Source organism: Lagopus muta, chromosome 9, assembly GCF_023343835.1.
Source record: "Lagopus muta isolate bLagMut1 chromosome 9, bLagMut1 primary, whole genome shotgun sequence".
NCBI classification, from domain to species: domain Eukaryota; kingdom Metazoa; phylum Chordata; class Aves; order Galliformes; family Phasianidae; genus Lagopus; species Lagopus muta.
In genome coordinates, this window is record NC_064441.1 from 20640171 (window position 1) to 20664945 (window position 24775).

General features: G+C 38.6%; 1 protein-coding gene across 2 annotated transcripts in view; it reads right to left on the reverse strand.

The window, feature by feature from the left end:
• Positions 1–24775, reverse strand: part of STAG1 (stromal antigen 1) — a 127120-nt gene that overhangs the window by 15076 nt on the left and 87269 nt on the right. For both annotated transcript variants that reach the window (XM_048955396.1, XM_048955397.1), the window contains 11 exons: positions 23521–23613; positions 23310–23399; positions 22930–23133; positions 21043–21113; positions 16143–16230; positions 14602–14682; positions 8392–8484; positions 5537–5711; positions 3269–3408; positions 1659–1760; positions 55–203 (listed from right to left, as the gene is read on the reverse strand). In XM_048955396.1, coding sequence (XP_048811353.1) covers positions 55–203; positions 1659–1760; positions 3269–3408; positions 5537–5711; positions 8392–8484; positions 14602–14682; positions 16143–16230; positions 21043–21113; positions 22930–23133; positions 23310–23399; positions 23521–23613 — 1286 coding nt within the window. The remainder of the gene's footprint in view (positions 1–54; positions 204–1658; positions 1761–3268; positions 3409–5536; positions 5712–8391; positions 8485–14601; positions 14683–16142; positions 16231–21042; positions 21114–22929; positions 23134–23309; positions 23400–23520; positions 23614–24775) is intronic.

Consider the following 24775-nt stretch of genomic DNA (forward strand, 5'->3'; position numbering starts at 1 on the left):
CAAAAAAGTTAAGGCAAAGTAATATAAAAGTCTGGTTTATTTACCACCACTCACTTGTGTAGTGTGGCCACTGCCTCTCTTGTCTTGATCTGATCCAAGCCAAAAGTGAGGGCAAACCGACGAGCCAGTTCCTTAATGCCACTAACATGGGCAGATGTCCTGTCCAGATTAGGACCTTGCTCCTGAACGAGTTCATTGAACAGCTGGAGAAAGAATTCAGTGGTTACAATCTGTGTGCTAGGAAACACATTCATTGCCAAAGTCTTTTTTATTTTTACCTGCGAGGGCGGAGCGGACACGATGCTCACTCCTTTTGTACATAGATAAGACAGATTTCACTTATCTTCTAATCCACTCAGCTCCCAGATCACCTCCTGGTAAATGCTGTTTGACAACTGTCCCCTGCCTCGTACTTGTGCAGACCACACTATTTTGCACTTCACTTCACTGGACTCTATCTATTCCTTTCCCAAATCAAGATGACTCTGCATTCTTAAGCTGCTTTCTAAAATACCTGCCTCCCCCATCAGATCAGCACCAGCTAGAAAATTAGGAAGCAAAATTTCTATTTCATCACTCTAGACTTAATGAATATCTGAAGAGCATCGCTTGGGTAACTGCCTTCAAAACCCAGTTGGTAATGCCACTGCAGCACCATAATTAACAACTCAGTAGTTTTCTAAAAAGTTCTTTACTTATCTTATTACGGTACCATTTAGACCTCATTTTACTAACTTGCTAATGACAGCAGCATCAGAGGAGACCGTGTCAACAACTGCATTAAATTTACTGTTTCTGCCCTACCCACAAGCTCTGTTACCATATAATTCACAAAAGCAGCTTCCCTGATGTGATTTCTCCTTGACAAATTCATACTGATGAACCTAGCACTTAGAAACTTGCAAATAGCTTGTCTAATAGATACTTTGTTTGTGATGTGACACTAGGCTGACAGATCTCTGGCATCTGGCTTCTTCCTTTCTCCAAGTCTTAAGGACAGGAATTACTCTGACACTTGTCAATTGCTCTGGAGTTTCTTCAGTTTTTATCAGGTTTTCACACATCTCTCTTAGCTTCCAGATTGCTACAGGAAATTCTCTGGTAGTCTGGAATGAATACTGGAAGGCCCGGCTGATTTGAAAACATCTTATTTATATCATAAACTTCTCCATGTAATGAATATATCTAGTACTTCAAGGGCCTACACAGTATTTAGGGAAGCACAAGCTTTGTGTTGGAACAAGGATGGCTTTCATCATCAAGCCAATAACTTACGGTTGCTATAAAACAAATTGTACATGGAAGAGATAAGCTTAATAATATTGGAGGACTTCAACTAATCACCTCAAAGTATGAAAAATCAATCAGTATGTAGGCAATAGGAAAGGAGAAGGAGAAAAAGTCATTCTAATTTCTCTTGTTCACTAGCTACCAGTAAACAAACACTACAAATCAGCTTGGATCAAACTGCACTCAAAGCTCTCTTCTCCTGTTCCTCCATTTTAACCTGACCAAATGGTGACAGCTGGAATGGCAGAGCAACACAGCCTCTTAACAAAAGCACAGATTTTTCTGCCTCACTGCAAACAGTGCCAGAGAAAAGTCCTGCCCAGGAATGTTTGCAATGAAGGATTTCTCACAAAAATCAATATTCTTACCTGTTGCAAACTGAGAATGAGTGTCTTTGCACACTGGATTTTATCAATTTGCCTTGTTTTGCTCAGGGTTTCCTTAATGATATCTCCATAGTCATTGTAGTACTAGGAAAAAAAGTGGGGAAAAATCCTCCTTAACTGGAATTCTTACACAATATTTCAGTTCTTTTTCTGATTACTTCCAGTTCATCTTTTGAAAAGACAGCAGTTTAAAGGAACAACAAAACCATAACAGTTTCAAACCCAGATTTCCTGTATGAATGGAAGGCAATGTTTCTGTATGAAAATTCAAGCTGACTAGTCACCTGTTGATAAGGGACTTCTTCATTTGTTATCACCTGTGTTACATTTGTTATCATCTTTGTTACATCTTTTGTAACAAATATGTTGAAAAACAAACAAAAGAGCATTTCCTACCCCAAACTAAATGTTTGATGGCAGTGAGCTGTGGCTGAAAATTATAAGAAGCAATAATGCTCTGAAGCTATACATTACTGAGCAGATAGGTTACAAACAGAAGGTCCATGGTGAATTAGATGGCCATCATTCACTGAAGCTGGAGAACTGAATAAGGAATTAGTTAGTATGAAGCACTGCTTCATTCTCTGCACTGAATGAGGAATGACTGCTGAGAACCACAGCCTGCATCATCATTAAAACTTTGGGCTGAGAACCTAAACTTTCTTTTTTCCAGTATTCTTTCAGCTGGATTAACCCTTCTGCATTTGCAGCCATCTGTTTTCATTCCCTTTCAAATATTGTTCTGCTTTCTTTGCTACAGAAATCTTCCTAGTTTGCACTCTCAATTCAGCTTCTCTCACTCATGCTTTATTTCAAGAGAAATAGGGAAAGAGAGGGAATTAAAAAAAAAAAGAGTAGCAGCAGGTTAAGAAACTAACTTGGAGTGTGATAGCTTCACCTTGAAACTGCTGCTCTGTCTTCTTTGGGATCCCTGACAGAGAGACAAGCTGGGTCCACCTGGCAGTCTGATGGAAGCTGAGGGACTTGGTGTGCCCTGGCAGTGTCAGAAGTGCCATGGGCCTGCTTACCAGCAGGTAAACATGCAAGGAGAGTGTAAAGTGGCAGCTGTGTAGCAAGTCCTTCTGAATTCCTTTGGGACTAAATATTGCACAGAAGCAGTGTACGCTGATAAAATATTCAGGTACTGCATACCTACTTACAGCAGTACCTCACTGCACTTTTTTACTGCATTCTTGTTTGAAACAACCTTTTCCCACAGAAAAAAAGCCTGCTTCCCTGCTAGGAAACAACTGTGAAATTGACAAACAACTGTTACTGTGGGTTCTAAGAATTAATTTGAGGAGCAGGATAAGAAATTCTCTGTGAAGATAAGCCTCTCTGAAATACTCAGCATCTTGTAGGGCCAACCTTTGCCTTTAGTAAAGCTCTCCTTATGTAGGAAGGCCAGTTTAGACCTTACAGCTTCTCAGTGACAGGTGTAATTTAAAAAGGAAAAAGTACAGGAATCAAATAAGGCTGGGAAAGCTTTCAAGTGGTCAGTCTTTAACAACTGGACTGCAAGGAAGAGAACCAAGTAACCCAACACTACAATCTCTATTCTCTTAGTAGAAGCAGAACGCACAGAGCAGTACCTTCATATAGTGTTTGAAGATATCAGCTGCTGCATGCATGTCCACAATGTCATAAATTATCAGCTTGCTAAAGGCAGCCAGAAGGTTTCTTCTCTTATGTAAAGCTTCTATTTTGTTAGCTTCATCTTCTTCATCTCCCTCTGAAAGCATCAACAATAAAGTTATTATAATTGCTTGTTATTTTCTAGAGCAACATTATTTAAAGAGTAGCATTTAGGAAAAAAGTCAATTATTTAAAATGGAAGCAAGTATTGTTGCAAGAGAAGCTAAAACGGAAGATGATTACTTTGGAATGCTAGGACCTCCAGGGAATTTGGGAATTTCAGGAAGATGACACCATGCACCAAGGATGCTGCAGTCCTGACTAATACTGAATGCAATCCATGTGGAACTGAATCACTGATTTTCTTTACTCTGTGAAAGGCCACAGTGAAGAGCTGTTGAATGTTTTATGCTTCACTTCTGGAACCGAAGGACAGTTGGAGATACTTCTTTAGCATGACTAATCTATAAATGTTTCATATGAGAAGAATTAGAAAATGATGCTTGTACTGCATGCCTTGGGTTTGTAGGTGTGAAATCCACAGCTCTAAAGGAGCAATAAACAACAGGAGATAAAATCCAGTTGTAAGCATTAAATCTCCATGTAGGACTTCACTCTGAATAAAAATGAAAACCATAGACATAAAATGTGAAATACATTATCACACAGTAAAACTGTATTACACAATTTACAGAAGAAAATGCAATCAGCTACAACAACTGTGATAATAGCAAATACCATTTGTTTAGTAGAGAGCTTTTTTTTTTTTTTTAAGGGAATGTCCTGACCAGCTTGAATTAAAACAGATCTGTATAGGGGCCAGAAGGGACACAGCCTCTCTGAGACTCTCTTGCTTCACTCTTACTGTATTCTCCACAAAGCCACTGTGTATAAATGATGTATTTTATAGTAGGAGACCTTTTACAAGCAGTGGAGTTGACTGTATGTACACCTTAATCCTTAGAACTGAAGCATCCTCTCATTTTTCTTCATTTCTTTTTGTAGGTATAATATATTCTGAATACCAAAAGCTGTAAATTGTCAGACTGACTTCATGGAATTAAAAGTAGTATTTGGGGAGGCAGATTACACACAAAAATCTTCATTCACCTTTTTGCTGCCTTCCCAGTCCAATCACAGGATGTGAAAAAGCACTGACAGAGCTCAGGAGAAAAATAAACACTGTCCTCTTAAAATATGCCCTTTATTTATTATTGTGATCATTTTGCTCACAAAGTACAATTAACACTGTGTACTCCTGGTGAAGTTGTGTTTCAAAATGCATTCTTTTCTGGCTACTGTAATCCATAAAGAAATGCTCAAAAAGATGCAAGCTAGTGGGGAGCTAGTGAGCTAGAAGACTGAAAGTGCTCAAAAGCAGGAACAAATTCTCTGAGACCTTACTTCTATACACCACTGTCTGAAAAGATCAAAACCAGCACCCACACGCCATGCAAACTTACAAGTAACTGAGTTCAATGAAAATTCAGAAAATGTGCCATAAAAGCACTGCAGTATGCATTCAGCAGGTGTTTCATATTCTTTTTTTTTTTTTTTTTTGGTTTTTTTTTTGGACTCTGGTATTCCTTCTCCTGTCCAAAGCTGTTTAGGATTCAGAAATTGGGTGCCCCTGTGTATGTATTTAGGCATCTGTAATGCACAGTAGTGGCAATGAGTTATTTAAAAACGGATCTCAGTGACAAATCTGTCCTTCCTTGACTGAAAGCAAACAATCTCATCATCCTTCTGAGGAAGCAGAGATGCCTGACCTACTGCCTCTCAAAGCACGGCCACACAAGGATGCCTAAGAAATAACAAGAACACAAGCAAGCATACACAATGCTTCTCCAACGACTTTCAAATCAAGAAACCTGATTTTGTTTTGAAATCCTGAATTTATTTTGAAAATGACAGTATTTTGAAAATAAAAAGATTAAAAAAAAACAAACGACAGTTTTGTACAGATTAACAGCATGTTGTTTACAGGCTGCTCCCAGGTCTTCTGAAGTCACCAGGTCTCATGAAGTGAACTCTGTAACTACTTTTTAAGACGCACAGCACTGAATGCTTCATGTGCACACTTAGCCCTTGTCTTCCTAAAACCAAGGAAGGAATAATTTTGAAAACATTTTTGAGTAAACTGATCTGACAATTCTGTTTTCCTCTTTCTTCTTCATCTGTGATGGAAAAAAAAGCTAAGTAGAAAACCTGAAAGCTAAACGTACCCATGCTCTGGTTTTCGTCATCTTGGTCAATGAAGACATGGTCCATCACAAAACTGAGAAGTTCTGACTGGAGGCCTGAGTCTGGATTAAACACCAATGGCTGAAGACCTTCACGCCCTCCAGTCATCAGCTGGTGACTAAAAATCATCAAGAGATCACAGAGCAGCATGAAGGCCTGAAAGGCAAAAGAGATATAAGAAGAGTAAGAAGCTTAAGTAAGTAAAAACCCAAATACCATTTATCTAACCTGTAGATATTCTCTCCTTTACCTCCTTTAACTAAGCTGAGTTATGTATGTTTCTGTGCTGTGAGGACTGTTCACTAGGGGTTCCCTTAGTTTTAAAATACTACCTCTCTTATTCCTATGTAGGGAACTCTGTTTACTGATGTTCCACGTCCAGGATGAACCACACTAAGTTTCCTTTTCTTCTCTGTGGGAAGAGCTGTAAATCTCTTTCTACTCCAAGGACTGCATTGAAGAAAAAAAAAAAAAACCCAAACACCTCTTTTGATGAACAGTTAAAAAAGTTAAAGAAAACTACGATCTGCTTAGAAATGGACACAGGTGCCAGTATTTGGGATTTTTCTCTACGGTACCTGGAAATTTAGGATTCATTCCAGTCACGACTTGTCTGCTGCTAATCCTAATGTTTACCTCTAAAAAAGAAAAATACACCTCTAAAAAGGAAAAATTATGCACTGAGAGTGCTTTTTTTTTTTCTTCTAACCAAGATAAAGACAGGACAGGTTCAGATGATGATGTGCTGTAGACATGCCTGGTCAGAGATTTATTTCTCTCAGCCTAAAAAAAATGTGGGATGTTTCACTTCTGTATCTAAACTTTACACTTTCTTCTCTCCTTTAAGATGCAATCGATCTTTGCTGAGAAGCACGCACAGATTAAGGAGCAAACATACAGGAGAGAAAATGTAACATGAAGAACTCTCAAAAAAATCAGTAAAATTGAGGAAGAGTTCCTGCACTTGCAGAAACAGACTTTTTAAAAAAGAAAATTAAAAGCATCATAGATGAGATGGGTGGAAGGGATCTCTGGAGTCTCAAGTCCAATCTACTCTGACTGGGACTCTCGCTCTCTCTATTTCTGGTTGGTTGCAGCCTTGAAAGCTTCCATAGAACACTGCAAAACTGAAGAGGAACTTCCAAGAATAGCTGATATTATCAATGAAGAAAAAACAAAACACGACAGAATAAGAGAATTAAAACACTTTAAAATATATCAAGAACAAAACCAATGCAGGAATGGTAATCATTTACAATTTGTTGATGCAGAAACAATATTAGAGCGAGTTTATGCTACAATGGTTGATATTTTCATGAAGCTAGATGCTATTTTCACATTATACAGTGTTAATAAAATATGTTCTATGTCAAGAGTAACTGTTCAGAGTGCTAAAAATAATTACTGAAGTTAATCTACAGGAAGACAGTGACACCTCAGAGTCCTGTAAAACTACATAAGTAGGAAGGTCTCTGAGCCTTTAATATTTCTATCAACTTGCAGAAGATGGTATAAAAGCCAAACAGAGCTATCTTTCAAAAACAAAAAACAAAACCCAGTGTCTGTTAAAAAGTGTTATCTTTTAAAAAACACAATACCTGCATGCCATTTAATTAGTCTTGGCAAAATCATGGAAGTGCTGATACAGAAAAGCAATTTTAGACAACTAAAAGATGTCAACAGACCTGATATAAATCAGCAAATGTTAAAATCTGAGCAAAAACCAGCTACTGTTTCTTGCAGACACTGCAAATTATTTCAGTGAGTGCTTGGATTTAATTTCTTTTACTACAATTTCTAAACACACCTAACAAAAGCTCCCCAATCCACACATGCGTGGCTTTCCACAAATTGAACACAGATAACTGAATAACTACTTTGAGCCATAAAAAAAAAGGTACCTTGCTCTTATCATGCTTTGTATGTGTACCTTTGGCATACGTGTGCTCTCATGCCCATGCCAACAGATGCACACAATTACGACTGCAAACAGCTTTCTGGAGAAGCACAGCAACCTATGCTGTAATTTCTACATTCTTGGAAATCTAAAGAAATGCTCCTCTTGCTATTTATTTATTGAAGACACCATGCAGCTGGATATTTTACTGTGATTTACCAAGGAGACATAACTATTTGTCAAGTAACTGTTTTTGCATAGTGTGCAATTAAATTTGTAGTGTCATTCCAAGTATTTTTGTAAAAATTATTTAACATTCTTTTCCTGCTAGAAAGCATACATAACAATGACCTGCACTGCTAGAGGCCTCTATTTTCTCCTATTAGCCACCATGGGAAACAGAGACACAATAGTTAGCATTTACTGCTACATTTAATGGAATTATTAGGATGACAGAACAATTAAATATTAAGCTTAGACTTTTTTCCCCAATCTAACATCAGGCATTTGACTTGTGTAGGAAGGCAGCTGCTCTAGATTCCCCAATACTCAATGCAAGGGAGGAAAAAAAAAATCCAGAAACATACACAGATTGAGCCAATCTGAGGTCTGAATCACCCTCTAAAAGTGCCTGCTTACATCTGCTAATACACCAGTTAAGAAAAGGAGTGGACTTTAATTTTAGGTGGTTCAGTTAGACACCTACAGTTAAGACAGCTGAACGTGGGCCTAAGCATCTATTGTGACATCTGAAATGAGTTTGGTGTTAGCTGTACTTTGAAGGTGATTTCAATAGTTCTTTTCACTGAGTGTTGGGTCAGTTTTACTTGAAGGAAAACCATCTGTGCCTTCTAAGTTTGTTGCAGTGTCATCTTGAGTTTTACTACAGTTGTTAGCATTCACACTTCAGTAAGAGCACATGACAGACACTTCCTTTACCTGTTCTTTAACTGGGGTGTTGACATTTGATAGACACTGCTGGCAGACAGCCAGAAAGGATTTCACAGTTTTCCTCAATACCAGCAAGTCCTCCTAGAATAAATATTAAAAAGGGATGATATGTAAGTATTAATAAAAGGTTGCTAAGAAAAAAGCATTAGAAGATGGTGATAATTTCACACGTTCAATCCCATGAGCTAGTAAAACAAAGAGAGGCCATGTAAATGCATGCATAGTAAAACAAGTCATTAGTCTTCAGAGGAATGGCACAAGGTTTCCCTGCAATAAATACTCATAATAAAACAATACATCTCTGGGTTACAATTATCTGTATTTTATACTGGATATAAATTATAAATGTTTTAGAAGAAAAAGATCAATACATCGAGGTCGGCCCACCTGGTGGTTTAAAAGTCATTCTGTAGGTAGATAAATCAACACGAACAAAACCACCAATGAGCAATCTCAAATGCAACAAGAACGTTATCCTAACTGCCTGCAGACATGGGAAACGTGAAGGCACATGGCAGAAATTTAATGACATGGGGAACAAGGAAGGAGGTTTGTTGATCTAGAGAAAGGAGGATCTGTGAGTAGAAAAAATAAATATGAAAATACACAGAACTTGGCACCTATTTAAATAGTTACTCTGTTCACATTAGGAGCAAATTCAACACAGAGAGGAAAACAGGAACCACAAACCATCAGGACTTACATTAGCCTCAAGTTCTGTCAAAGAGGACCAGCTTTGTCAGCACCGACTGACAGATTCTGCTACCTCTGCATTGCTCAGTGACACCAGCAAAGCTCCTGCCCTGTCTGCCACCTGTCTGGCAGCATTTCTGATGTGTATCTGCAGCTGCTTCAAAGATCTTTTACCTCCCTGCTTTCACCAGAGATTTCATGTAAAGATGGGATCTAAATTACAGCCATTAATTCTCACTGAGACTGCTGGCCTGTCACTACTGCTGACATTTTGGTATCTGCCTGTATCAGCTTTCAGATAGAAGACATGTCCTACAGAACATCCATACAAAATCTAAAGATCCCATGTACTGCAACATTTTCCTTGCCAAAATTCTGACTTTTGATTTCACTGTCTCTTCAGTCCATGTGTCTCATTTCTAGTTTTAGCTTTTATTGCATCCTATCGCAGGATCTGATTATTCCTTGTTTACTGAAAAGCCTTTTTGTGGTCCATATGTTCTTCCTGTACTGAATTCACAACAGAAGGCAGGTATGCAAACACACCTAAGCAGCCCACAGGTTCCTAGATCTCTGAACCTCTTGATTTTCAATAGAGTAAGAGCGATTTTCTGATCTAGTCTCTAAAGATCTAAAAGGTACACCACCTTTTTACTACTAATCATTTTTCTCTCTTAATATAGGCAAAGATCCCTTTCTGCAACTGCATTACACTACCATTACATGACCTACAAGGTACCTCTGGTCTCTTCTAAGTGATAAATCTCTAGTGATCAGCCTTCTTGTTCCCAGGCATGCCTTCTATTTGGCTGCCTCTGAAGCTATTACATCGGGATGATTTCCCAATTTCAATTTTCATCTAATATATTAAAACTACTTTTTAGCTACTGAACATGAATTACATTAAAAACACACATTCAGCTGCACTGCAATGTGATATCAATGCCTTACAGAAATTGGTATTACAAAATAGTGTCTTCAACAGTCAAAAATGCAACTTCCTCAAGTTTATTTGATCCATCTAGTCCTTTTTGTTGGCCATATTTGTTCAGCCTTCTACTGACTGTTTTCCATCAGCCATCCCAGGAGTTTACCTAGCACCGACAGCACGCTTATCAATTTGCTGTGATGTGATCATCTGGCTTATACTTTTAAGTATTACAATCATTTTCATTTCTATCTACAGCAACTACTTTCTAACATAACACCTTCCATTTAAATGCTAATGATTGAAAAGAGAAACTGAAACCTACAAAAAAAAAATTTAGAAATTGAATGTCTCCCATTTTTCTTTCTGTTGCAGTCTGAATAACACCTAGCATACACTATTTATTACCCTCTCTTGATAGCTCCATAAACATTCCATTCCAGAAGTACAGACATCAAAAGAAAGCCTTGCTGAACAGTGCAACAAAGCCATCTGGAACCTTCTAAAATTGGAGAAATCCCCAGACTGCTGTAGAGTGATAATGTGGTTGTTGATTTGTTTTTTTTAAACAGAAAATGGTAGGGAAGAAAACAAATTATATTTTCAAGTCTTTTACCATTCTAAGGCACACAGCCAAGGTTCTCGAGGTGTGATTACAAGAGATGCTGGCTTCAGTAGAAAAGCTGGCATAAAATATGTACTGTCCTTTTGGTTGCTAGGCTAAAATCATGAAGTCACACTGGATTACTGAAGAGATGCACGATAAAAATAACTCACTCTTGAGCTATACAACTAATACCTTAAAATGTAACCAGTACTTGGATCGAGAATGAGCCACTAAAAACTACGCCTTGAACTGATTTTGCCACCAACTGTAACTGAACAACTGTTTGCAAGACTTATCTAAAATTGTTCAGTTATTTTCTAGCCTAAAATTGAAGGCTTTTTCCCACCATTGAAGTCAATGAGAAATGCTGTAGTTTTGCTAGTTCTTGTTTTTATTCTTATTTTCTTTCCTCTAAACTACTTCTGTGAAGCACTAACTTACCTCTTCCAAACCCAACTCTTTAACAAACTTTAATATGTTCAAGAGCTGTTAGCATTCAGCTCCTCTGCAGAACACAACCCAACCTTTTGCACCCACTGACACTTCAACATTTTGTGCTTTCTTTCTTTGTGCTCACAGTAATATGAAAAGCCTCCAAGTCACTATGTTCTTTAAATCCTTTTAAAATCCTCTCTACTAATTCATCTGCCTACTAATCACTTAGCAATAGCTCTGCATTTGGCTGGTCTGGCTGCAGCTCATTCAGAACTCTTTCACTTTTGACTTGCCTCTGAATGCTTGATCTATTCTTGCTTTTTTTTTTAAACTGTTGTAAGACTTTGGATGCTATTCTTCTGCAGATATTTCTTTTTCTCTACATATATGTACAGTGCACAACTCAATGGTCCCAGGCACCTGGTTTGTTGAATGCATGCAGAAATCTAGATGGAAAAAACAGCTGTATAACCTAATACTTCCCAACACTTGTTTCCCAAGATCTACACATTTTCAACTGATTTTCCTTTGAAACCACCTTAAGGCCCCTTTTCATCTGAAGAACAGTTTTTCTGTAGGACATCACGAACTTCCTGCAAACAACACAGTATAAATCTCTTCTCCTCTGTGCCATGCTGCCTACCACAAAGAGCACTGCTCTGCTTAGCAACAGCCCCCAGTCATGGCCTCAGCCTCCTCTGAGCTCCACAAGGGCAAGGCCAGTGATTAGAGTACTGGGCTGAGGATGCTTCAAGCTTTGTGCCCGTCATCCTCACCCACTGCAACCTTCCTTTTACTCATCAATGTTTCCTGTAAGATTTTAGACACCACAACGATCCCAACGGATGTGACTGATTTCAATAGATGTCATTCCTCCTCCCTCTCACCGTGCTCCCAGGCTGGTCGTGCACCCTCCCTGCCAGCAGCCTTGAGCAGCCTGCACTCAGCTGAAGGAATCTCACTCAGCCTGGGGTGCAACACAAAGGACCCACACCTCCAGCACGTATATATGACTCTGCAGATGCTTTGCATGGCACGTGAATGTTTAACAGACTGCAGCAAGTGGCATGGATACACATAAAGCTGGAGAACCCTCCTGTCCAACAGGGGCCATGCTTAAGTAGAGGATCTCAAGCTCTCAAAAGAAAGGCAGTGGACTTGTACCACCCTCTTTCTATGGGAGTGACTGTACATGTCTAAATACGTGCATGTGTTGGGGAGGGGATTAAAATCAATTGCAAATAGTTACAGAAGGACTATTTCTGTGTTCAGAAGCATTTCTCAAGTGTCTAGTGTTGTGGTTTACCTGCTGTATTGGTTATACTGATCCTGGAGACGAATTTAATCGACCGCATGTTAATTATGTGCCTTTAATGAATCAATAAGCTACCACAATCCTAATTTGATTTAGATTACAAGAGTTATGAGGTTTTCCCTGCCACACATACAAAGCCTACAGACTAGCACACCTAGCCTCGTGTAGCCAGCCAGAATCCAAAACATGCCCAGCAGCTGTAACACAGAACGTCCCTCAGAAGGCAGTGTGCCATAGGCTTAGGCACAATGCCCATCACAGTGATCAAAACAGGACATTCCTTTTGGGAGAGAGACTGCGTGTCTGGAAGAACCATCTAAATACCAGATAAATAACGACTTCATCCTACAAAAGATTCTGTTCTCAGTTGTATCTCCCTGGTTGTCACAGAATCACAGAATGGTTTGGGTTGGAAGGGACCTTAAAGATCATCTAGTTCCAATCCCCCGACACCTCCCACTAGAGGCAGGGACACCTCCCACTAGACCAGGTTGCTCAGTGCCTCCCCCATCCATGTACAGCCTGACCCTGGAACAAAATAATTAACAAAATTATTGTCAATTTTGAGCTCTGCTCCAATAACTCACTTTGAAAGAGCAACAGACTAACTAGTATTTGTGAGTATGAGTTCACACCAATGATCCAGCTAGTCATGGATGAACATTTCTTATAAATCAATCTCTACCTCCGATCTCTCAGTCTGGATGCTCAAGAGAAATCTTAACAACAACAACAAAGTCTTCTAAACATGAGCCTTGTAATAAAAATTCATAAAACTGCTCGGTACAAAACAAGGAAGGACTTAGATTAGTTTTATAGCCTATCATGAATTTCTCATTTTTCCAACAATTACAGGTTTCTCCCCACTAGCCTTTTCATCTCTGCCTTCTCCTCCCTCCTAATAGCTGTCCTGTCACCTCTCCTTCCCTTGCTCCCACCCTCCTAGTAGGTATCAGTGACCCTCCTCTTTTCTTTTAGAGACAGCTTACACGATCCATATCTATACAGAAACCATGAAAATGTTCTCACTTTGTACTGTGATATTCTGTTATTTCAAACTTGAAGGGCTTATGTACCCAAAATCCTATCTAATTTTTACAGCTATTATCACTGGTCTGCTAAAGATACTGCTTCAGCCTACAAAGCATCACCTTTATGCGTCCTTAGATTACTGCAGCTATAGCAAAGTATGACTAGAAAGCTGAATGGACCTGCACATTAAAATACTGTGTCAGAAATGTTAACAGCCTAGATAACTAAAAAATGCTAATGAAATACACCATCCCTCATTCTAATGTGTTTCCTATTAAAGTCTTTGTCTTCCCATATATCTTACTTCAAATCACTTACAAAGTGATTCCCTTTAATGCCTGCTAACTCATAAGCCTAAATCATGCCAAGCAGCCATGGGCAAAATGGTCTCATAATGACTTAATGGACAGATAGACTGCATACGGATTTATTTTCACCGTCAACAAATGAAAATTAAATGTTTGATAGAAAAAAAACATACATAAAAATATGTTTCAAACATCAGGCTTGTGGATTTCTCTTTAACTTGTTTCTGCCGTGGGCAGGAAAATAACACCTATTACTATAGATTTCATACATCAATTTGGTGTGTAACTTCTGAAAATGTCCTAAAAGATCAGATAGTGGCCTCTAACTGAGAAATTGCTATGGAAAGGTTCTGAAAATACTAAATATAATGATCAAATTACACGTAATATTGTCTTTACTGCATTACACCTGCATGCATTTGCTTTTTATTAGTAACTGTCACTGCTAGAAACCCTATATTTAGCAACATGAAAGATGCACCTAAAGGCTAAACAAGGTAAACGTACATAAATATTAAGCTGTATGTGATGTACAAACCACTGGTATTGCTTGCAATTATTAGATAAGCACTGTTAATTTTACTTATCTGCTCATACTAGCTCTTACATTCAAATTAAATACATTCAGCAATAAAAATATAGAAGTCAACTAGTATCAAGCACTGATAAAGACAAGCTTCTGCTATTCACACAGTTTATTCAGACATATGTATGATACTAAATAGATCTTAAAATACTAAGCAAGTCAAAATGCAAACATTTTCTAGCAGCTTCACAGTGGTATAAAATGACTGTACACTGTGTGGAGTTGCATCAGATCTAGTGCCTGTTAAGGTAAGTTCTGTTTCAGCAAAATTCATGTGATCAATTGTCTACTTACTTTGGAAGGGGAACCTTCAGTGATTTTCACCAGCTGCCAGAGAATGGAGTAATGCGAACACTGCAGTGCCTGAACAACTATCTGTAACACAGGCAACACAAAGAGTCTAAGCATGCTGCAAATAACAAACTGTATATAAAACACATAGCATATTTTGGGGACAGAAAAAAAAAAAGAGCAGCTCTAAGGAAGTATTTTCTGTTTCTGTGGACATCATTTTCCTTATTCAGCTTAGTGCAATAAGAAACATTATGCATTATGAACGGAAAATTTACTGTGGTCAGCTGGGAAACAAAGCAGAAGAAAAAATCATGCATTAGAGCACAGTAATGGGTGTAACAACAGCACAACAGAAGTACAATGCCTGCGTACCCCAGCTCAAAAACATTTGTTTAAATACCTCTAAATCTTACTGCATGAATAATACAGTCTAGAGCATGTAGTCCAATTAAAAAAAGAGGAGAAAATAATCATGGACAACACAGGACATGTGTTTGTGATGCCCACAAAAGCATCAATGTCTTCTTAAAATTTCAGTACAATTTCTTAAATTTTCAGTAATAGGTGCTAAAATTCCAAAACCTTTTCAGCAGGTTCAGGAGGTACTTTGAATGGTTTGTGCTTCTGTGCACAGCAAATCAACTAACAGCCCTTAGCTGCTTCACAGATTACTTTTCTGAAGGATATCACTAAAGGGGCCAAAGTATTCCTATTCAGCAAACTTCTAGGGGTCTGAGGAAAGACCATACTTTCATACTGAGGAGAGTTAAGGTTTCAGAATCTTTTTCCTAACACCTCAGAGAAGTAATCTGGGATGTGGCAATAAGTTGGGATACAGAAGTCAGTCTCTATTATGGCTCCATCTACTTTCACCAAGCTTGGCTGTGAGAAAAGCCTCAGACCTCCCAACACTTCCTTTCTAAAAAAGGATTCTAAAATAGATCAGAGTTGCATGATTTTCTTTCTAACTAACAGCTGGCTTCCAAGAGAAATGAGAATACAGCTTAAATACTACAGCAGGCAGTCTGCAGTTTAAGCTGAAACAGCATTCTGAGAGAATCTGGAACATTCCTGTGCTCAGTGGTCCCTTTATTAAGAACGCTTAGAAAACAGTTGTCCAGATCATATCTACTGAAAGAACCCCACTGGAAAGGTTGGCCAACATCCTTGCTGAGTGTTTTTCCAGTTTTCATAAGCACTCATCTTACCTTCAGTGCACAAAGATTGCAATAATTTGAATCACAGCCAAGGTTTACAAATGATGGGCTCCTGTGTAAAAATCATGATTTACGCAGTGCTTGTCACAGGACATGAGTTACTCCTTGCTTTAAAATGAGAAAGGTGAAGCAAGTAGCTCAAAATCACACTGAGTAAAAAAGAAACAAGATCAGATTTTCTTCCTCCTGAAAAATGTTTAACTACAAGAAAAATTTCATTTAAGGTCCCATGACTTTCCTAAATAACTGATGCCTATCTCCATTACGAAACTCCTGTAAACACTGAGTCCCCAGACGATGCAATGTAGGTGTTGCTAGCGGTACCTGTTCTGGCATAGCTCCATGTTCAATTCCAGTTCTTAGTAATCTGTAGCAGTTACTGAACAGATCCCATTTTGTGAGATCATGAGCACTAGAACAAGACATAATAAAGAGAGAGAGATTAGTTGTGTTCCTCGAAACTCCACCTTGCAGCAGCAATACAGTCTGACCTGGGAGCTCAGCGAGCAGTCTGGTATTTTTGCAAAGCAGAGACAATACAGCATGCTGACAAGGCAGCTGCACAATTAGTTCACACCATGTTAGAACCAGAAGTTAGGCTTTTAGATGACAGAGGTAAAGAAAATGTTTGCCACATTGGATTTCCGTCGGTAGGAGATAAACTTGATGCATACCATGCAGCTTTAAATGTTACTTAAGAGTAGCTGTAGGCTCCTTCTCAGTGTTGCCCTCTAAGTCATTTTTCCTGTTGTGTTCTAAACATTGACAGGATTTCAGAAGGCACTTCTCAGGCATGGCAGCACAAACTGTGGCCAAACTGCAGTTATACTGAATGACTAATTGCACAATAGCTACATAATCTTCTGTCTTATCATTTGGCAAATAACTGCATACGTTATCACTAAATACTCAACATCCTGAAATACCCAAACCAAGAGCAATATACATGTAAACAAGACTGAGGTCATGTTAACCATTCCTTCCATTCAGCGTTTCATATTTCAGTTGTACCAACCTGATTTGCTGGGAAGAGAAATACAGATGAGATTAGCAACAGAAGTTTTAGTCTTACACACCTCAACAGCTGGTGTTGTAGGTTCACAGTAAAAAACTGAGAAATACTAAAAGAAACATACAGTAACCTGAAGAATTATTTTTCACATCAGATTTAGATTTTGCAGTAAGAGAGAAACAGAAGATTTGAAACCATCTGTAAAATGTTTATAAAATGCAATCCCCTCAAAATAATAAAAAGACGACTTCATTATTAAAATACAGAATCACAGAATGGCCAGGGTTGGAAGGGACCTCAAGGACCATGAATCTCCAACCCCCTGCCACGTGCAGGGCCACCAACCTCCACATTTCATAGCAGCCCAGGGCCCCATCCAACTTGGCCTTGAGCACCTCCAGGGATGGATGAGGCATCCACAGCCTCTCTGGGCAGCTGTTCCAGCACCTCACCACTCTCTCTGTAAAGAATTTCCCCGTGACATCCAACCTAAATCTCCCCTCCCTCAACTTAAAACCATTTCCCCTTGTCCTGCAGTTATCTACCCTTTCAAAGAGGGTTGATAACTCACCTTGAAGAAGGGATGCTCTGACTGAACCGGCAAGTCTAAAGTAGATAAAGCAGCCTCATCCATCTGTCTCCCTTTCATCCCAGTACTTTGATCAGTAAGATATGCTCACTTTCCCTATCCTCTGCTTTTGCCCCGTGTTGGAGCTGCCTGACTTTTTTTAAATAATTAACTACCCTGCTCAGTGAGAAAGAATATTTCCCTGGTTCTGAGATGAACAGAGGCTGAACCAGGAGCTTTAAGATCCTGCTGAGAACCCAAGCATGAAATCCTTTCCCAGTCTGGACTGCGTTGGTCCCACAACACAGAAAATCTCTCTGATAAAAAGTTCCACTGAAATCCTAACACTTATGTCTTTCAACTGAGAATAAATGAAGTACACCCAGTACACACTCTAGAGTTGTGCCATTAAGCCAAGGTGCACCTTAATTTCTACTTAAGATCCACGAGTAGAAGGAAAACAATAGGAAAACCTAAAACAAAGCAAAACAGCACCTTCCCCCAGAAAAAAATGAAAGAGCGAAAATATACTCCCCACCTAGATTTTGGAGTGTCTTGGAAGTTAGGAAACAAAATGTTTTATGGACAAATCATAGACTGTCGGGGAACTGCCTCTTACTAGTGATATGAAGCACAACATCTGCTTCAGCAACTCACAAGGCTGCTTGCAAAGTGGAGAGGTACCTCCTTAATTACAATATTGTAATTAAAGCAGTAAAATCTCCTTGGTCTGCATAGGCAGGTATCTGAATAGATTATTCTGCAGAGAACATGAAAGAAAAACTGGTGCCGTGTCTGCCTTCCTATTGCAGAGCCCTTCATGTCAGGGACCAGTGGCAGCAAGCACCCCTCATTGCCTTGACAGCTGGGGGCACCTCAGCTGTTTGCTCAGAGCCTGGCCTTACAACTGTCCTCTGGAGGAGCTTTCCAGCTTCCAAAGCTGAAAAGCACTAGCTAATAAAGATTATCACTGCAAACTTCCCTTGAGAAAAGCTTCCACATTAAATTTAGGCATATTCTAATTCATTTTTCTCTGTTTTGAACTATTCAGAAGTTAAAACTATAGCAAAGAAGATACAGTGGACACAACCCCATCCTTCACAGAGGTTCAGACCGTGCAACATAGAGACTCCAAGAATGAAAAGTCATATGACACAGCTTTTTCTCTACCTTCATCTTCGTGGAGTACAGAAAGCAAGGGCCAACACTTGAAAGGTTTCTTTCCATCTGTGTGATAGCACTGCCTACTGGGGCATATTTCTACTAGAAAGTAGTAGATGAAGTGAGTAGAAAAGTAGTCAGATGAAGTGAAGGAATCATTTCCACAGTGTTTCTGAAAGCATGGAAAGAAACAGCCTACAAAAATTCCTGTTAGGTAATGTGATCTGTCCACCCTCAGACCTCACTCTTTTTAGAGCAGCACAAAGCAAAAGCAGCAATACCTTGGGTTACCAACAGCTCTGCAAGATGCAGTCTAACTTCTCTAACTGAGAATTAAGAAGTCAATCATTTCTTCTCTTTCTAGAGATAATGAACTTCTGAATAATGTAGTCTGAAGGAATCTGATATGACATATAGTTCAACTACAGGAAAGTTACTATAGTCATTGCCTGGCATATTTTATTAAGTCCGCATGGGGCAGGAAGGAATCAAATTCTGTATTATATTTGAGGAGTACTGGGCAGTGATACCCACAATCCTTATTTCTAAATGTGAACCAGTGTTCTATACACAGGACAGCATGAAAAGAGCACCCCCAGAGGAATGGAGCTGATGTCTCAGTTTCATGTATCTTGTGTGGAATTACCTGGAGCAATTCAGTAACAAATGTTGATATAAAAATTGCTACAGCACTCACGTATGAAGTGTGAAAGCTCAGCTGAATTAAGCCAGAGTTGGAATGGGAAGATTGTGTCCTTACACATGAAAGCACAGAAAGAAATGCCTTGAACATCAGTGAGACCCTGGCAAAGAAAAGAGACTTAGATATTTACCCTAGGTGTCCTATTCAGAAATCCTCAAAAGTTTATTATTCCATTTTGAAAACTTGAAAGGGAACATTGTAATGACAAACTTTATTTGTACTGAAATGCTAATATCCTTCCTTGATGGAAAACTATCAATTAAAAAGCGTGCTGCAAGCCTTTCATCAAGTAGCTTTCCAGCCTTCCCAGAACATCCATCTCCCATTGCATGTTTCACTGTTCCAGCATGCAGATGATTTCTAGTACTGTGATTAACTTCACTAACAAACTTGATTTGTATTAGTTTAAGGGGAAGAAAATTGGGCAGCAAGTGTGATCTACTGAACATCTCCTCTGATCTTCTAAGCTTTTTAAACTTATTCATTCCTACATGAAAATGCACAATCAAGTGACCCTCTAAGAAAGAGGATTAACTCAGACTTGGGAAATCTTGGTACAGAAGCTTTTTTTGGTCTGGAAAGCTTTTCTGATAATCCCTGTCATGGTTTTTCCTGCTTGCTGGGTTTCTTCCTCCCAGGATATGAAGAAGCAACAACGAAGGAAACAAAAGGTACATTTCTCTCACTGGAAGAAGAGAGGGACTTGTTTCTATTCAAATCCTCAGCAAATGCTTTGCTTTATCAGTGCAGTTTTACAAGACCTGAAAGGCATCAGTTGTTAGCTGATGATGGATAACGACAGTATCAGGCAAGAGCTATCAAGGTGAGAAAACTCAATGCAAGTTCTGAATTAAAGATCTTAGCCTCATAACTGAAGCTTTGACAAAAAGCTTAAGATTTGTGTTGTTTTCTTCAGTGTGAACTACAGCTTTCACCAGTCCTCTCAGGGATGGCAGAAGTGGCTCTGCTGTGTTACCAGGGAGACCAAAAACCTAATTTGCACATCAGCCTGCTGCACTATAGAAATTAGTAACGATTTAATGATCACTGTAGGACTCCTGTTGAATGGAAACGAAGAGCAGATATTTCCGAATCATCTCATACAGTGATTCAATACAGGATTCAGGACAGCTGAATACTAAGCACAGAAAGGAAAGAGAACCAGAACTGCAAATCCAAATACACTAGTGTAAAAGATGTGGCAGAAGCAAGATGCTCTCTTACACTGTGATAAGGAAGAAATTACGTCTGGCTCTCAGTCATCTGCACACAAAGTTTTCCTACACGCTGACCAGAAGCAACTACTTCCTATAGCTGGTAACATGGGGAAGATTAGGTCTTTGTTGCTATACAGCAAAACCCAGACAAGTGAAGTCAAGTTTTCCAGGTTTCTCTACAAGTCATTAGGGTTGCCAATATGTCTGAGAGCAGCAGAACCCTGGAAGATGCTGGCTGGTTCAGCGGTCTCGTTTACCCTGCACTACAACTCAGACAGTTAAAACTTCATAAGTCATGCAGGAGAGTACGACTTCTGTAGTAAAACACTCATTTAGTGCAAAGGAGGCTATGCCATTTGCAAATTAAATCTGTAAAATAGTCATTAACTAACCAATAACACTGATGAATCCAAGGGCAGTTTGGATGGCACTGAGAAGGGCCACCAGTTATTCATCAAACTCTGTTTCTTATTTTAGACCATAAGTGTTCTCATTTCTTAGCACCATATCTCAACTGATACTCGTTGAAGTGACCATAAATTTTCAAGGGAAAAGACACATACTTGTGAAAAGAGGTTAGTCTCTTCAATGTGGAGAGCACGTTGTATATGTCGTCATCATCAGCTTCTTCTCCCTGAAAATGAAAGAAAATCCATGAAGGCAGTTCAGCAAACCAACTGAGAGAGCATTACTGAAAGGGAAGGAACAGATTTCTTTTAGGTTTTGTGTTGACCACAAAACAGGGTCCAAATTTTACAATGAATTTTATCTCCATTCTATAGTAATATTTAAATAACTACTGCAAAATATTAGAAAATCAGCAAGATCATCCAAAAGTACGTAGCAGTATTACAACATTAATACTCAAGCAAGTATTTTCCAGTAATAGAAACCATTTCCAAGATAAAAAGCCTACTTTACAGAAAGGAATGAACTGCAGTTTAACCACAAGCTAAAGAATGTGCCACGAGAACCCAGCCAAATGTTTGTCTGCAGATGTCAACAGCAAGTATTTTCAAGTGAGCAGTGGGAAAATTCCTTTGTTTTCTTATCCTTCATTGCTGCTCACTATACTGCGTGACAACCATGCTGCGTAGAACAACATGCATTCAGCACTGGATGGAAGGTTTTCTCTTCTGTTATTTGTGTTTAAGGTTGACATTTTAAAATATCGTTATTCCAATGTTAAATAGAAAATCAAGTGGAATTAAGGTGCTTCTGAAACTTAATTTTTCCAGCAATTTTCTGAAAGTAAATCCACTTAGAGCTATTCTTCTCCGTTTTGTTTTGATCAATTGCTTTCCAGCTATAGGCCAACAATTAAATCATCTCCCAGCTTTTAGATGCAAGTGCCAGTCAATGTTTCTCATGATCAACCCAGTGGGAAGCCATAAAACAATGTTGTACTTGTTTGAATACAAGCATACAAATTTGCAAATAAATAAATCTCTCTGAAATGAGGATATAAACTTAACTAAAATCAACTATTCTGAAATGAATCATTCGGTAGAGAATAACACACCAGCCAAAGATTTTTTCTCTCTCAATTACTCTCATTTTTGTCTTCACATCTTCCTCAGTGTTGTACATATATTTTTATTTTTATTTACTCTGCAAATAAAAATTTACTGTTTTGCTTTACTCCTTAACGATCAGCCAGTATGCACGTGCCATATGACTTAAAGACAGAAAAACATTTGGTTTATTTAATACACAGCTCTAAATCAGAGCCTGTAGCTTAACTTTCTATAGAAGTACATCCCAAGTAAGTGCATCTGCCACGACGCACGATTTATGAAGTGCAGAAGTGCAGACCCTAAGTTGCTTTTAAAAATCAAGAGAATTACAACAAATTAAGTGGTGCTACACAAAGTTAAATTTACATAAAACAAGAAAAAAATAAACCAGATTTCAGTCCTTATTCAATGCAATCTGTCTTGTGCATGCATACCTTGTAAGTAAATCCCAGGTATCTCCAGGTTTCAGTTGTGTATCTTTAATGCCTTCTTTCCAGAGCTGTTTCAATATGCCATGATAAATATTTGACTAAACCCTCTCTTCCATTCAAGACATGATCCAATTTTCATTCTGTGGTCAGCAAATCCATCTGGGACTACTGGAACTACCCCAAGCACTAATGTAAATGCACTTTTCCTTGCATTTTTTCCTCAGCTTTCATCAAATTCATTTCACATGTGAATTGTTTAAATCATACACTAAACTTTCAGAATGAAGCAGGATTGTCCCAGAGTCTTTGTTTTACAGCACTAGACTTAATGCTAGTCATGGGGATTTTCTACATGGAGAAAGGGCTCCAAATAATTATGACAGAATTGCTGCTGCATTCCCTCTTCACATGGATAATTTCATGACTTAGTAATAATGTTTTTCTGCAGTCTGTCATAGTTTGTTTTAGGCAGTCTAACTGAATTCACTTTAAGGAAACAAACCTCCTGCAGCAGATCCTCCACAGAATGGTTGAATCGATCCACAAATTCATCAATAAGTTGGCTGTGTGCTATGTCAACTCTGTTCTGGATTGTATATTCTTCACTACAGAGTATGCTGTAGGTTTTGCTGCAGGCTTCAAGAACATCCGATTCCACATGCTTTTCCACAACAAACTTTATTTGTTTCAGTAAGGCATCCAGATGCTGTAGAACAGAAAAGAAGTTCAGCTCCTGCCTTGTCAAACAATAAATCTCAAAAAAAAAAAAGTCAAATACACCAGGTTATATTATAATATGCCAAATGAAGGCACTGTACTGTACAACAACAGCGACCAGACACTTGAAAGCAGCCAGCATTGTTGCTCAGTGTACTACTATACCTTTTCCATTCTGCCAGTGCTATAGATTTCCAGATCAAAATACTGAGGGATTTGCAGGAGATTCGCAACCTTCTCTGCATCAGCGGAATACTGGAACATCATTGAAACAAAACAAAACAGTGAAATAAAAATGAACATCTACACCACAGAAGGAAAGTTTAAAGTCAGTTGTAAATACCAGTGAGCCATTTATTTTCATAGAAAAATATACCTTTGATAGCAACATAGGAAGTGCAATAATGAAATGCTCAGTCAATTTATTTCTGTCATCTATCTGTGTTTTCCTTTCTTTTGCTGTCAAGACCTGCAAGCGATCAAAGATAACTACAGTAAATACAGTATCTGCATGTAGCATTCATTAATTTCTCTGAAGTTGATATTTCCAAGAAAAACTCATGCAAGTACATTTTTAATAAATCAAAAGAGGAAGGAAAGGCATTCAAAAACATTTGGACTGCAGAGCGATTAAATGGGAGGATCACACACCCTAAGAAACCACAATTGAAAAGGAAAATATCATCCAGCCTCATGCTGCTGTTACACATCAACATGGTTTTAGAACTGAACTTTAAATATAACCCAAGGCAGTGGAAGTTTTGCTATTGTTTCCAAATAAGCTGAGCTCTAGCTTTCACACATTAAATAACGCGTTAATGAAAGACCTCAGGGTGAACTGAATTATAATTCAGAAAACCAAAATCAAACCACACTGTAACAGTGATTCTCATTAGCAGTTTAATGGCCTCATCTCTAAACTGGAATGCAATTCTCAGTGAGAACACGCATCCAAGCTCACAGAATTCATTTACAAATTTCAGTGACATTTACACTGAGGCTACAAACACTATCATAGCAAAACCACCTTAAAACAATGAACATATAATAGTAATCATCATAGCTTCATAAAAGCTTAGAACTGGCCTCTTGGCTTCAGAAAAAGAGAATGGTCATGAAGAATACTTTTGAAAAGAAGTAATAAAATATTTACATTATCTAAAGACTTACATTTATCCGAGCTGCCAAACTGCTCAATAAGGGTTACAAGCCAAAGACAAAGTGAAAACTATTTCACAAGAGTGTGAGTGCATAATTAAAAGTCCCATTTCAGTTCAGAAAATATGCTAATGAGATCATGAGAACACAACAAACCTCTGCTGACAAGTCAAAGGAAACTTGCAGTTACCATCTCAAAACTCATGATCTAAGTGGAAAGTAGGGAAAGCTAAATGTCATACCTGCACCTCTCTCTATGTGAGAAGGAACAGCTGGAAACAAAACATGCTTAGATGACAGGCAGCCTACTGGCTAAGCATCCAAAACAGCCATGGAAATGAAGGGGAACACCTAAAGATTTGTCACCAGGGTAAGAAACCACTCTCACAGTGCATAGCAGATAGATGGACACACGTACCAACAACTGCAGCTCCTGCACAAACTCACAGAGCAGCACCACCCATGCCAGCAAA